Source organism: Amblyraja radiata, chromosome 31 (assembly GCF_010909765.2).
Source record: "Amblyraja radiata isolate CabotCenter1 chromosome 31, sAmbRad1.1.pri, whole genome shotgun sequence".
NCBI classification, from domain to species: domain Eukaryota; kingdom Metazoa; phylum Chordata; class Chondrichthyes; order Rajiformes; family Rajidae; genus Amblyraja; species Amblyraja radiata.
Genome location: NC_045986.1, coordinates 19,393,227 through 19,408,271, shown reverse-complemented (window position 1 = coordinate 19,408,271; position 15,045 = coordinate 19,393,227). Strand labels below are relative to the sequence as shown.

Sequence of the window (15,045 nt, the reverse complement as noted above, 5' to 3'; positions counted from 1 at the left end):
TTTTATATCATCTTGTCACCAAGAATAGCTATTTTCATGGGCCCTGAAGGAGATGTAATTTATTCCAACTGTTCTACAATAGTTAAATCAACTGTTGAACATATCAATTTTGGAAGCTCTCATCTAGTTGCAGAAGCTATCCAGAAGTAAAAGACAAATGAAATCAAATTTTTTTTAAGGAGTTGAATAAATGTAGTTTTCTGCTGCAACCCAAGTTTAAATTAATTTTCCAGTCTAGTTTATCCACTTTTTGAACTGAAGAATGGACAGGGTTGGACCAATCATTGGATCCATCTAACCAGCCCTGAACAGAATAGTATCCCATTGTTTGCATGCACCAGTGTATCTTTTCCCAAACCTTGCATTGTCTATTACCAAGTTCATTGGAACCAATTTTTCTTTTGGATTGAGATGGTATTTTGAGTTGGTTAAGAAAAGTAGCATGAGCTGAAGCAGGATTTTACTTTTCACCTACATGCCAAATGTATATGTGGTCAGCAGCATAGTTGGTGTTTTGACTCTTCCTTCCTCTACATCCCCCTCCTCAGTGCCTCCCCACTGTATCCACAAAATGTTAATCAAAATTTTTTAACCAAATACAAATTCATTCCTAGGCTTTAACTTCTAAATCATATATATATATATTGGAAACACTGTATTTGGAGATGCAAACTAATTTTATTTTTTGAAGGGAAAGATTGAAATGAGTTCAGTGATTTTTCATGCTGCCACAATTTCTCTCTCACCTCATTCATTAACAAGTGACTGTAAAATCCTGTATAGAGTATTGAAAATGTGGCCTTAAAGGCACGGGCAAAATCAAACATTTCTGCCTCTACGCAGACAAAGCAGCACAACTGAGCTCCAGGCTATCTGTGCACAACACATCTGCTGCTGAAAAATGACAGTGCAGAGTAATTATTTTTCATCCTGAAACCTAAACAGCGAGCAGTCGCAGATCTTTTGATGATGAGATGACCCCCAGTTGATCCGAAATACAATCTGTACCTACCCGTTCATTGAGATCTTGTTGAAGTTCCAGTTTTCTTTATGATTTAGAGGAACTTTTTGTGGTAACTCTACCCTTGCAACATATATGACATTAGGAGTAAATTCTGAACCAAAAATGTTTCAAGGCCCACAGCAAGGTCTCCCATTTCGTCTGTCAGAAAGGGTAAGGGTGACACTTACCAAGACCTGAAAAGGGCATCTTAGTCGGTGCATGTGTTACTGCAGGTCAAGCCATGGAAATCATCCTATTCTGGGCAAAAATACATCCATATTCACACATGTAAGATTCTAAGGGGCTTGATGGGGTAGATGTTTAGATGTTTCCACCAGTGGGAGAGTCAGTAGCAAGAGGACATAGCTACAAGATAAGGAGCTGGACATTTAAAACTGAGGCATGTAGTGAATCTCAGGAAGTCTTTACCCTTGACTGGAATTCAGGGTTATGGAGAGCTGACACAGGAGATGAGGCTGGCATAGATCAACCTTGATCATAGTGAATGCTGGGGCAGACGTGACGAGCCTGGTGGGCCAACGCCTGCTCCTATTTCTTGTGTTATTTTGTGCTGACAACACAAGCAAAATGGAGGTATCTGCGATAAACACCCTCCAGACAGATTGTAGAGTGGTAAGCACACCTTGAAATTAATTTGCAAATATTACTCTATCTTTATGCAAAGGGAAATTTAAAACCTATTGCAAATGGTTGCATAAATGTAGATGTAAAGAAAATTATTATACAAGAAATCTATGAAGTATGATGAGTTTATTTCAAAAGCTGCTAATTAAATCTGTTTTTTCTTTAAGAAAGGTGCAAAATATTTACCAATATCTTGCTATTTTTTGTAGGCAATCCGTGTCTTGGGGCTGTTGGGTGCCTTGGATCCATACAAGCACAAGGTTAATATTGGGATGATTGACCAGTCCCGAGATGCTTCTGCTGTCAGTCTATCAGAGTCTAAATCAAATCAGGATTCAGGTATGAATCTTCTTCTTGCGTATGGCGTGCACAGCCTAAAGTTGTAGGACAACTTGTTCTATTTGATCATATTTGATTATGCACACCAGGTTGATTGCATTCGTCGAAACCACGTGACAGTTGCAATCTTCCACCCCCAGGCATGAATGTGTTTCGCAATAAGGATCAGTTGCATTGGCAGTAACTTGACAAATGTTTGAGCACTAATGTAATTGCTTCTAGCCTTTATTTTTGATATTGTATTTCTTTTTGACAAGAAATCGAAAGTAATATTTTGAACCGACCGAAACACTGATCTTATCTTACATGCTTATCTTTGATGTGCAAGGAATGAATGAATGAGACTTTATTATCACACGTGGCATGTCACAGTGCGATTCTTTGTTTTGGTACACAAGTATGCAAAGAGTCGCCACGTATAGGGCACTGACAAAGATACAAAGTGTTCCATTTAGTCCTCTATGGTCCCTCCCTAAGTATTCCATTTAGTCCGCCAGGTCCTTCTTCGTTCACTGTGGGCCTGTCCGACCTTCGACACCCTCTGCTGGCCCATTGGACCCTGATGACACTCGTGTATGAAATGCTACATAAAATAACATGATCACCTGGGCAATAAGAACATGAAACGCATCATGGCACAGGACAGGGCCAGGCCCTAAGGCCTGCAATATCTGTGCTAAACATCATGCTAAATTAAACTGATCCCTTCTGCCTGCACATGATCCATTGCTATTTTTGTGAGTATGGATTTGGACCCCAAGATCCCTCTGTATATGGGTCCTGCCATTAACTTTATATTTTCCCTATGTATTTGACTTCCCAAAGTACAACACCTCACACTTGTCCCGATTAAACTCCATCTTCCATTTCTCCACCCACATCTGTGATTGTTCTGTACTCTTTGACAGCCGGCTTTATTGTCTGCAAGTCCACCGATGTTTGTGCCATCAGCAAAGTTATTAAATGATCCATTTACATGTTCGTAAACAACAGAGGTCCTTACACTGATCCCTGGGGAACACCACTGGTCACATATCTCTAGCCAGAATAACCTCCTTCCACACCACCCTCTCTCTTTTAGGGACAAACCAGATCTGAATCCAAACTACCCAGTCACTGGATCTCATGCATTTTAATCTTCTGGATCATCCTACCATGACGAACCTTACCAGATGCTTTACTGAAGTCTGTGTACATAACATCCACTGCCCTGCCCTCATCAATCACCTTTGTCTCTTCCTCAAAAAAATGCGATTAAGTTTGTAAGACAGTCAATATGAGTGAAGTTGAAATCGCGCACTACTACAACCTAATGATTTATGCAGCTACTGCAAACTCCCTATATATTTGTTCCTCTCATTCCTGCTGACTATTGAGGGACCTATAATACAATCACATCCAATTGATCATTCCCTTCTTATTTCCAAGTTGCACCCATTAATGAATCATCCAGCCTTACTGGATGATTACCTAAGGATATCTCCTGAGGTACTGCCGTGCCGTTCTCCTCTAATCACAAACATAATTCCACTCCTTGTTCGCTCTATCTCTATCCTGCATGTGCATCCTGCACGCAACAAAAGCTTTTCATTGTACCTCGGCATATGTGACAATAAATTAAACTAAAGCATGTTGCAAGTGACATTTGAGCTGCCAGTTCTGCCCCTATCTCATCTATATTCCTGTCATGGTTATAATATCTCAGTCCCATCTATTAATCCGTGCCCTGAGTTCATCTACCTTTGCATCGTATTGTAAAATGCAGTTTTACAGGCATTATGGATCTCTTGTGTCTCACTAAAACAGCCACGTTGTGTAAGCTTCAACAACTGCAGATTATTTGACACTGAGAGGGCACTGTTCAGCACAAAAATTCACAAATGTGTAGTGGGACACTAAAACACTGAGTAGTATCATGCACAGGGACCTGAGCTAGCTGTTCATACATATAACACAATTGCAACATATTCCAGAAATGTAACCCACATTTTAATCAAATATCAATTGCATTTAGATATCATTATGCCTGATCTGATTGAGTTTATTTGTTACTACATGGTAGTGGAGTGACTTGTTTGATAGGCAGGAGTCATGATCAGATCATTCTCAGTTTCAGCGATACTCTCTTTGAAGGTTCTGCTCATTATTTTTAAGTGAAACACAAATATAATCTGGTACACTTTCTAAACTCTTAAGTCTCAGTTATAGTAAGTGGTGAGTTAAACATTTTCAAGTCAATGTTTTTCCCTCCTTTCCAAATATGTCTGCAAGCTAGTGTGAACTACTACATTAGGATGTCTTTAATTTTATGCCTAAAATATATAAACATTGTGAGAATTGATTGATACATCATGATGCCTTGTAAAGTGGGCAGTCACCTTGTTGCAAATAATTAATGGGGTATGAAGACTAATCAAAATGGTAGAATAACAAATTATTATGACAGCATTTAATTGGGGAAGAGTTCAAAAGAAGGAAACTAACATTGCAGCTTTATTGCATGCTGATAAATATAATTTATGGAATAAGCAGCTCTGCACAACTGGGTATAATGCAGACTGACCTTATCCTACTTTGCAGAGATTGATTGTACCTTTTAGTTTCTTCATTTAAATGTACTTCAGGAAATAAGTGTGACCTTCAGCAATAAAATGTAATGATATTGGGCACTGGTTACAGCTGAATGGATTATTAACACTAAGACATCTCCATCTAACGCATTGTGTCAAGACAATGCATGCATTTTGTTGAATGAATTCAAAGTCTCGCTGTGTGAAGATTTATGGACTGAACGCACAAGCCAGCATTTTCAATGAAGTATTTTCTAAGTAATTGGTATTTCCTGCTGTTTCACGAAGGAACTCTAAATATGATTGATCATGACTGTTTCAAAGTATTTATTTAATTCTCTGTTAGGATGCTCTGCAATTTAGGGGAAGGGAGTGTAAAATGTAGACCTCTCCAACCAAGTAAAATGATGTTGAGGGAGTTTCTGTGTTGTACTACTGTATACCATAGACAAACCCCAAGAAGGCACTTCACGATAAAATCAGAAGGTTTTGATCCAGTTGATTTGTTGCATTGCAATTATTAATATTCAAAAGTTTCTCTATTTACATTTTTACTGTTTATTTTGATTGCAGCCGATTACAGCACTAGTGAAATGCTGGTGAACATGGGGAATTTACCATTGGATGAGTTTTACCCGGCTGTTGCCGTGGTAACCCTGATGCGCATCTTGCGAGACACCTCCCTCTCAAACCACCACACAATGGTCGTTCAGGCTGTCACGTTTATCTTCAAGTCTTTGGGCTTGAAGTGTGTCCAGTTCCTGCCTCAAGTCATGCCTACGTTCCTGAACATTATTCGAGTGTGCGATGCCAATATTCGAGAGGTAGGTTTCTTGAATGAGCTTCTTCGGAATCGGCTTATCTCTGTAAGGGCAAGAAGCAAAGATGACAAGATTAGGATACTTGCTTAAGAAAGGAAATCAGGGGTTGGATTCTGAAAAAAGAAAGAACCGGATGTCAGATATAGGAAAGATTGTATCAAGTGAGTCCTTTGAGGTTTGTAAAGGATATAGAGGAGATCTTAAGAAAGTAGGCAAGAGGGCAAAAATGGTATGTGAAATTACCTTTCCTAACAGAATTAAATAGAATTACAAAACCTATCATGCATATTCAAAGCAAGAGTGCAGGTAGGAAAAGAGAGGGTCTCCTCAGGAGCCCAGAGGGCTCTGGAGCCAGGGGAAATGTGTGCTGTCCGGAATGAGTATTTCATACAAGTATTCACGGGGGGGGGGGGGGGGGGGGGGGGGGAGGAGGGGAGGAGGGGAGGAGGGGAGGGTGAAGGATAGGAAAGGTGTATAGGGTGATTTCACGAAAGGTCACTGGATCATAGATCCTCACCCACGTGACCGCAAAATTTAACTGGGGTACAAACGTCACTTCCAGTACATGTTATTGATGCTGGAAACGCGTACTTTCACACCCGTTAAAACCGCGAAAGCGGCCCGTTTTTGAGCTGTAAATAACTGTGCCAGTCGGGGTGACCGTGAGACACAGCTATCTTACTTTAGAGTCCAGAAGATAAAGAAAAACGAAGGTAAAGACAAGAGGGAGCTGAAGGGAAAATAACAGCGGAAGTTGTTGGCCGTGCAGATATAAATATCGAAAATATCGGGAATTATCGCGTTTGCTCACTGCATTTCATCAAAACTAAGGCATTATTGATGTTTTGATGAAATGCAGTGAGCAAATGCGATAAAATCCCGATATTTTCGATCTTTATATCTGCACGGCCAACAACTTCCGCTGTTATTTTCTCTTCAGCGCTCTCTTGTCATTACCTTCGTTTTTCTTTATCTTCTGGACTCTAAAGTAAGATAGCTGTGCCTCACGGTCACCCCGACTGGCACAGTTATTTACAGCTCAAAAACGGGCCGTTTTCGCGGTTTTTAACAGGTTTGAAAGTTCGCGTTTCCAGCATCAATAACATGTACTGGAAGTGACGTTTGTACCTCAGTTGGATTTTGCAGTCACGTGGGTGAGGATCTATGATCCAGTGACCTTTCGTGAAATCACCCTATGCTGATAGTTTGGAACACATGTGTATTGGGAGAGTGGAAATGTAAGTTGTTGATGCACATTAAGGTGTACAAATCCCCTGAGCTTGATGAAATCTACATCATGGTCTTACAAGAAGCAAGGGAGGAGAATGCGATTTATGAATTTATTGACATTTTCCATTTGTACTTTGTTGGATTACCTACTGTTAGACTTATTCCTGCTTGTGTCTACAGTTTAGCACATTTAAAACCAATAATCTGGGGCTTTGTTGAATTTTGTGGTTGCCATGTAAAAATAGTACAATTTATTTATTAAAAAGTCATGGGACAGAATGTAATTTCTTAATCATGTATGTAATTATATTTTTCAGTTGAGAACATTTATGTCTAAACTATTTATATAATTTTTGTTTTGTTGCAGTTTTTGTTCCAGCAGCTGGGAATGCTTGTTTCCTTTGTGAAGATTCACATTCGACCCTATATGGATGACATATTTGCCTTGATTAAAGTGAGCACCATTTATCAGTTCATAGTTTTCCTGTCGTTCTTGTCATCAGTCTTAAAACTGCCTGAGGGTTTATGATTTAAACAGCCTGGATCTCTCTGCTTTCTATAAATAGTTATAGAAGTCGCTGTCCATAGCCTTCTGCGTAGCATATTTCTAATTCTGTAAGGACAACATGAATTTCTATGATAGTTTATATCTAACAAGGTGCTTTACATGGGCATAACCAAATGCAATTTAACACAGAACCACATGAGGAGATGCCCTCGTGCAGTGTTTGAAACTGACCTCAGAAAAGCATTCAGGATATAATGTTCACACTATATATTTAAGTGCTGGAGACTGGAGAATTGTAATTTTCTAATGTGTTCCAGATCTCAAAATGTTGAAGATAATGCTGAATATTTAAAAAAGAAAAATTGGATAATTGCACTTAGAAATTTCAGTTGCACACAAAACTGACTTAAACTTAGCGCTTTTATGTACTTATCTGACACGGGTATTGTTGACAAATCCAGGATTTAACTCCCATTCCTAACAGTGGCCTTGAATTAGGACAGTCCGTGGTGAGAAGGGATTCCCGTTGTTGGGTTCAACGGTCTGGATTTTGGCGTTAATTGATTCATTATTGCAGATTTTTCATATTTATCTCTGATGTTATGTCCTTATATTCCCTTATGATGTTGAATAAGGCCAATCACCCCCACCAAGCCTGTGCTGGCTGTCCGAGCAGTCCAATGCAATTGTCTCATTCCCTTATCCTCCTGAACCTGCCATCTTTCCAACGCCCATAAAATCCATTGATTCTCTTGCTTCCACGCATTTCCCGCCCCCCTCCTACACACCACACACACACACACACACACACACACACACACACACACACACACACACACACACACACACACACACACACACACACACACACACACACACACACAGTCATCCAACCTACCTTTGGGATGTAAGAGGAAATCGGAACACAAGGTGAAAATCTACAGAGACTCTTTGTTTGATTTCTTAACCCTGCACAAAAGTACATTCCTTTAAGAAGAACTTTAAATGTGGATTTAATTTTACAAGTCATTATCTTCTGCTGTTTACAGGAATATTGGACACTTAACAACCAAATGCAAAATACGATCATTCTGGTCATTGAACAGATTGTTGTCGCTTTGGGAGGGGAGTTTAAGCTTTATCTACCGCAGCTAATTCCTCACATGCTACGTGTCTTCATGCATGACATCAGTGCAGGTCGTAGTGTCACAATCAAGGTGAGTCTAGTAAAGTTTTGATGACATTTATTTATGGACCAAATTATTTTGTTAGTTAAAATCCTCCAGACTAAAATATCCAGTTTTCAGCCCTTGACAGTTTTCTGTTTGTGCCATAAAATGTTTTATTTAATCTTTATTGGACTATAATTCTATATTATAAAACCTTTTTTGAAAGCTCAGCGGACCATAGGAAACTGTCTTAAATTGGCATCAATGCATTGCAGTGCATTATTTAATGATTAATGGGTTAAGTTTTCATGAGTTGTGAGATAAAATTAGTAGATAGTAATGAACAAGATCAAAATTGCCTCACAGGGTTCACAGCCCAGCTTAATAACAGCTTGGCAATAACTAAATTTGTATTTATTATTAAAACTCTCTTTGACATAATTTGTCATTGATGATAAAGGAGACGGCTAAACTATTTTTGAAGTTTAAACGCGAACATCATAATACTTCTGTGAATTGTAACCTTATTGAATTTTTTGGCCCTGTTGCATTTTAATCAAATTATTGATTCCAGAAACCAAAATGTTGGAGTGGATTGCCGTGTTCCCAAATTAGAATGTTACTATCCAATTTCTTATAATTGGAAAACTTTTGCTCGTTGCCACTCAGTATTCATTTTGATTGCTGGATTCTCTTAATAAAATATTGATGCCAAGAAATTGGATCTCCTTTCTGACTCTCTGTAGATTACTATGCACCCTGGACAATTTGTTTTGTCCTTTGGTGTGCCACATGCTATTGAAGTTCAGGGCTTTGATGAATTATAAAACGGTAGCTGCACTGGAAACTTCCATTTGTATTCAGTGATCAAAATAATGTAGTTTAATTCAAGTCAGATTCTTTGCACTTGGAACGAATGAATACTTTATTGTCACATGTGACAAGTCACAGTGAAATTCTTTGCTTCCATACCCAAGGTATGCAATAGTCGCCACATAAAGGGCGTCGACAAAGTTATGCCACTTCAGGCAATTCATGTTTCAATTTTAGTATCTTTATTCAGCAGTTTCACAATTCATGACAGAAATGAATTTCAGATGTATTATTTTAACTTTCTCTTCAAATCCCGTGCCACTGCCAGGATAACGAGCCATTATCATCGAGTTAAAACTCTAAATTTTTAACAACTTTGGACTTCAAAACGCACAATATAGTGCTAAATATGTGGTGACTTGAGTTCTGTGTCAGGGCAATTTACTATCCCTATATCCTTGTACTTCAGTATGATTGTGCTTATGTATAAAAAGATTTCTACTGAACTGTAAGCAAGAAAGGAATTTCACTGTACCTAGGTACATGTGACAATAAAGTGGCCACTGACCCATTGATGTTGATTTCTTTCTGTAGTTACTGAATGCAATACAACTGTTTGGTGCCAATCTGGATGATTATTTGCATCTTCTTCTTCCTCCAATTGTCAAATTATTTGATGGACAAGAAGTACCGCTGGGGCCTAGAAAGTAAGTCTGCAGTTGTTCATATACAATCTATGCAGTCCTTCAAAACCTTTAACAAACATCTGTCACGTTTGTACATACTTTCAGCTATATAAAAAGTAGCGAGAAGCATTGAAATGGTTGGATGAAATTCCCGAGTGGGGTCTCATGTAAGAAAATCACTAGGCTGTTTGCTATTTGTGAGGCTAAGGTTGGTGTAGTTAATGGTCCTTCTCATCTACATGGGATGTGAATTATTTACTATACAAAATATAGTATCCTCGGTTAGTGAGGGTTATGGAAAGCTTGTAATATTGTACAATAATAGATCCCAAATATGTGGAATTCAAGCCTTTTGGCCAAATGTAAATAAGAGTTGGAAGGAGGAATGACAAAAATGGGCCTTGTTTCTTGATGATCATGCATTGATCTCTTTCCAAAATGCGTTAGGGTGGCTTTGGAGACTCTGGATCGTCTGACAGAATCCCTGGACTTCACTGACTATGCGTCGAGGATTATTCATCCAATAGTTCGTACACTGGATTTTACTCCAGAGTTGCGTCTAACGGCAATGGACACACTTTCATCATTGGTATTCCAACTTGGAAAAAAGGTGAAAATAACTTATTTACCCATCTTTCTAGTATAGATATAAACATACAGTATATACTGTACTATGTGTATCTGCATTTCCTATTTCAACAATATTAGTTGGTGTCTATGTATAGCTAGAACATTCATCTCTTAGACAAGATTTAAATTTAATTTGGAACAATGCATTATCACTGGTATCAGAGAACACTATGGAATGATTTTACCCAATTTCAACCCAGTTGTTATGGGCGTGAGCAAACAACATAAAGCCACTTGAAATGGCAATTTATTTTAGAGAAAAAGAAAACTGTAAAGCTCAGAAACTGTAGATGCTTGAATATTGAGCAAAAAACAAAGTGCTGGAGGAACTCGATGGGAGAGGCACACTATCTGCAGAGGGAAATGTGCAGGTAATGTGTTGGGTTGAGAACCTTCTTTGGACTTCCTTCAATAAGAATCTGGTTGGGGGTGAAATAGTAACTGCTTTTTGAGGTAAGTGCTTATGCTTTGTTGCCCAGAAAGTTTAGCCCTTCTCAAAATCAGGTTATGAGAAAGTTGTGTACCAATTTGTTGGTGTTATAGAACTGAAACCCATTGCCTTTATTCTGCTAACCAAATCGAAAGACCCAACCACAAAGTATGTTCATGCGCAAAATACATTCTGCACCCAAATATACTTTGCTTGTTTGAATGTTTACAGTTCTTTGTCTAAAGTAAGACAGCCTTCTGTAACGAGGCTGACATAAAACAGGCAAGGTTCTGTGAAAAATCAAACAATCCAAGTATTGAGTTCTCAATTTTCCCTTTGAAATTCTGGCTATGCAAATTGTTGCATAATTCGGTCGAGACTGCGTAACTACCAGCGAAAGCACTCAACTTTTTTTTCTTTGGTTCTTTTCGTATTTTCATAATTTAATCTGCAACTGAATATGTACCAGGACCGGAACAATACAATTTTTACTCGCTGCAGGTTTGCAGGTATATTAGCACGATAACACACCAAAAACAAACAGTACACAAGAATGAAAATCGAAATTGACTTTGTTGTATGCACAAGTACTGTGAGGTACAAGTACAACGAAAATCTTGCTTGTAGCAGCATCACAGGCACAGAGACCCAGACACACTCATAGTCTCCGTGTTGGATAGTAAGGTTTCAGGTGCGCACTTCCGTTTCCAACGCATTACATCCGACTTGCGCAAGGGTCTGTGGGACCTAACCCTTACATAAGTCAGGGAGCGTCTGGTAATTGGTTGAGATGGTATGCTAAACACAAGTGCTTCATGAATAGATGTCTTGGAATGTATTTTTAAAATGTAGCTGTAAAATCACTTTAAAAAAAATAACTGGACATTTAATGAATGTTTACTGAAAGGAATCAAGATGTAAAGTTGCTATTCTTGGCTAAGTTCTGTATCTAGTGAAGTGTGAGCTGTATTTCCTTTCAATGAATGGCAGATTTTTGCGCGTGAGTGAAACGAATGCTTAATACTTTTCTCTTGGTTAGCAATATAAACAGTGGGCAAAAACCTGTATTTGATACTGTCTTTGGTGCACTGTAGTCCACTGTGAAAAGCTCCGGACTGAAAAGTGGTGCCTTTTGAAGCATTCATAGAAGGACATTAAATGCAGTGATGCAGTACAGCAGTACGCAGGAGATATTTTTAATACAGAAACCTTGCACAGCATGCTTTGGCTTTTTACATGTAGAAATGTAGCGTCATAGTTCCATCAAGTACAACTGAAACAGTGAAATCACTTGTTTCAAAGTGCAAAACAAAACTTAATCTAAATTCTTGTATTTTTAGTGCAATTTTAATTTTAATCATATCAGCACTTATTTTGTGAACCTAAGAATTTATTTGTGGAAGATTACTTATTTTCCTGATCTTACAAATTTCTACAGCAGTAAAATGGTAGGGAGGAAAAGGTTGTGTTTGGTTAATTACTGTAAGTGGGTTAATCTTTTGGGCAGGTGAGTAGTGACAGCTTTTAAATGATTGAAAAGATGCAGTATCTATTCTTCAACAACAGAAAACCAATTCAAAGCTGAAGGGAACTTAGAAGATGTGTCGGTGCAGAATATGCAAAGGAATGATAGAATTAGAGATATTCACCTACAATTTCACCAATTGACATATTGAGGAAAGCCCAGACAGGCTCAAGATGGGATTGAAATGTCAATCGTGAATGGTGTTTTTCCTTGTACTTTGTGCATTCCTTGTAAAGACAATCTAACTACCTTCTCAACTAGTTAACGATACTGTGTTTATCTACATTGTTAATGTTGTCGAATGCAATTAAGTATTTCACTAGTTATAGGAGTAGAATTAGGTCATTCGGCCCATCGAGTCTACTCTGCCATTCAATCACGGCTGATCTCTGCCACATAATCCCATGTTCCTGCCTTCTCCCCATAATCCTTGACCCCCGTTCTAATTAAAATGTGCACTGATTTGGACTCCACAGCCCTCTGTGGCAATGAGTTCCACAGATTAACTATCCTCTAACTAAAGAAGTTCCTCCTTACAAGAGTGCCCTTTAATTCTGAGGTTATGACCTCATTTAGTTTTCATTCAACATCTAATTACTATAAGCAATTAGAAGATTTCTCATGGTCAGCTAAAAGTAGTTAATTAATAATGCTAAACACATAACGGTAAAATAACATGCTTAAAGCCCACAGACTGACTAGTCGACTTATTGCACTTCATGGAGACAGCCATTTGATCCTGTAATCTTCTGCATTTTTCTTTTCAACTACTAAATTCATGTAAAATAACAATTACATGTTCTGTGCCCCAACTCACCACAAAAACAACAACAAAAAATATCTAATTTTTTTGCTGGTTCTTAAATTATATATTATTTTAAATGTTGGTTGTCTTTGTGGTTAGCTACCTCAGCACCCTGTAGGTTTTTTTGTTTCTGCTTGCATGATCAAAACATACTGTGGTTTTTGAATCTTTACATCAAATTACTGTTTGAGATACTCTGATAGTCAGGAAAATACTTCTCTGTTGACTTGATCTTCCGACAAGAAAGTGGAAACAGTCTGGAAATAAAAACAAATTAAAATAGACTTATAATCCTGGCGAGGGGGGGGGGGGGGCACAGTTTAAAGGTGAGGACTTGGAACTTTTAAAGTGATCTGAGCAGTAAGCTTTTTGTTTACATGGTGAGTGGCTGTTATCTGGAATGTGCTGCTAGGGAGGTTGGTGGGATCAAAAAGTATATCCATGTTTAAGAGGCATTAAAATGGATAATTACAAAGGCAACACAGAAAGTAACTACTAATGCTGGCACAGGGGGGTGGGGATTTGTGTAGATGGACAAAAATGGGCAACATGGATGAGGTGGTCTGAAGTGACCATTTCTGTGGTGCATAAGACTCAATAGAAATGTGCGGTGAGATATCTTCTAATTGTTTATAGAACTTAAATGTTGAATGAAAACTAAAATTAGGCATCTTTGTTACAGGGGATGGTGTATGATCTAAGTTTGTTTGATTGAGCTTGTTCATTGTCAATATTGGTTTTATGGTTGGGCTGGTGAGAGAGGGTGCATGGTGTTGAAAACACAGAAAATTAAGAGATTTGTAGAAGACTTTTGCTCTGTTTCTGACTGGGAGATTATATCCAGTCCATTCTAATTTCACCAAATGTAGTGTTCTGCATCACATCTCCAACAAGTATTTTTCACCACTATCCTTCATTTTCCTTTGTTCACTCTCCTCCAGACAGGTTAGTCGTAGACAACAAATATTAAATTCCCCCGCTCAAAGCAATTGTCTCCTGTGCAGAAGATAAGACACAAATTGCTGGAGTAACTCAGCAGGGCAAGCAGCATCTCTGGCGAGAAGGGATGGGTGACATTTCGGGTTGAGACCCTTTTTCAGAAGGTCTGAGGAGGGGTCGACCTGAAACGTCACCCATTCCTTCTCCCCAGAGATGCTGCATGACCCGCTGAGTTACTCCAGCATTTTAGTCTATCTTCGGTGTAAACTACAGTTTCTGCATCTACAGTTCCTTCCTACACATGTCTCCTGTGCAGGATGGTTTACACCCCATCACAATCATACTCCTCCCTCTCCCATGCTCTGCAACTTAAAACGTACTGTTTCCACACTTTTCCAGATGATGAATAGTCATCACCTGAAAAGTTTAAATCATTTTTTCCCCCTAGGTATTACCTCATCTGTTAATTATGCACAGTTTTATTTCACTTTTGTTTAGACTTCCAGCATCTGTGGTGCTTTATTTCTCAATTTCTAGAATCTATTTTATTGCATTTGGGAATACCTCAATTCTGGATGCCAAAAGCTGTGTGAGATCCATTGGTAACTTTTATATCCGTGTCGAGAACTGAGCGTGAATGGAAACAATGAAGCAATCATCCATTTGGCTTGCATTATCTTTTCAATTTATCTGTTCAGTGGCTATCAATGTACGTGGTGATGCTTGTGATAAATTGAAAATATTGCAGTTAATATATGGCAATATATTTGGACTAGCTTTTAAGGAATGAGCCACGGGACTGATCCAGTTCCTATAAATTGTCTGAAGAAGGGTCTCGACTCAAAACGTCACCCATTCTTTCTCTCCATACATAGATGCTGCCTCACCCGCTGAGTTACTCCAGCATTTTGTGTCTACCTTCGATTTTTACC

At 38.6% G+C, this 15,045-nt stretch overlaps 1 protein-coding gene across 1 annotated transcript in view; it reads left to right on the top strand.

Annotated features, from left to right (window-relative positions):
* Nucleotides 1-15,045, top strand: part of mtor (mechanistic target of rapamycin kinase) — a 190,030-nt gene that overhangs the window by 44,300 nt on the left and 130,685 nt on the right. Inside the window, exons 18-23 of the mRNA XM_033048008.1 lie at nucleotides 1,858-1,987; nucleotides 5,131-5,381; nucleotides 6,976-7,062; nucleotides 8,166-8,333; nucleotides 9,693-9,805; nucleotides 10,232-10,394. Coding sequence (XP_032903899.1) covers nucleotides 1,858-1,987; nucleotides 5,131-5,381; nucleotides 6,976-7,062; nucleotides 8,166-8,333; nucleotides 9,693-9,805; nucleotides 10,232-10,394 — 912 coding nt within the window. The remainder of the gene's footprint in view (nucleotides 1-1,857; nucleotides 1,988-5,130; nucleotides 5,382-6,975; nucleotides 7,063-8,165; nucleotides 8,334-9,692; nucleotides 9,806-10,231; nucleotides 10,395-15,045) is intronic.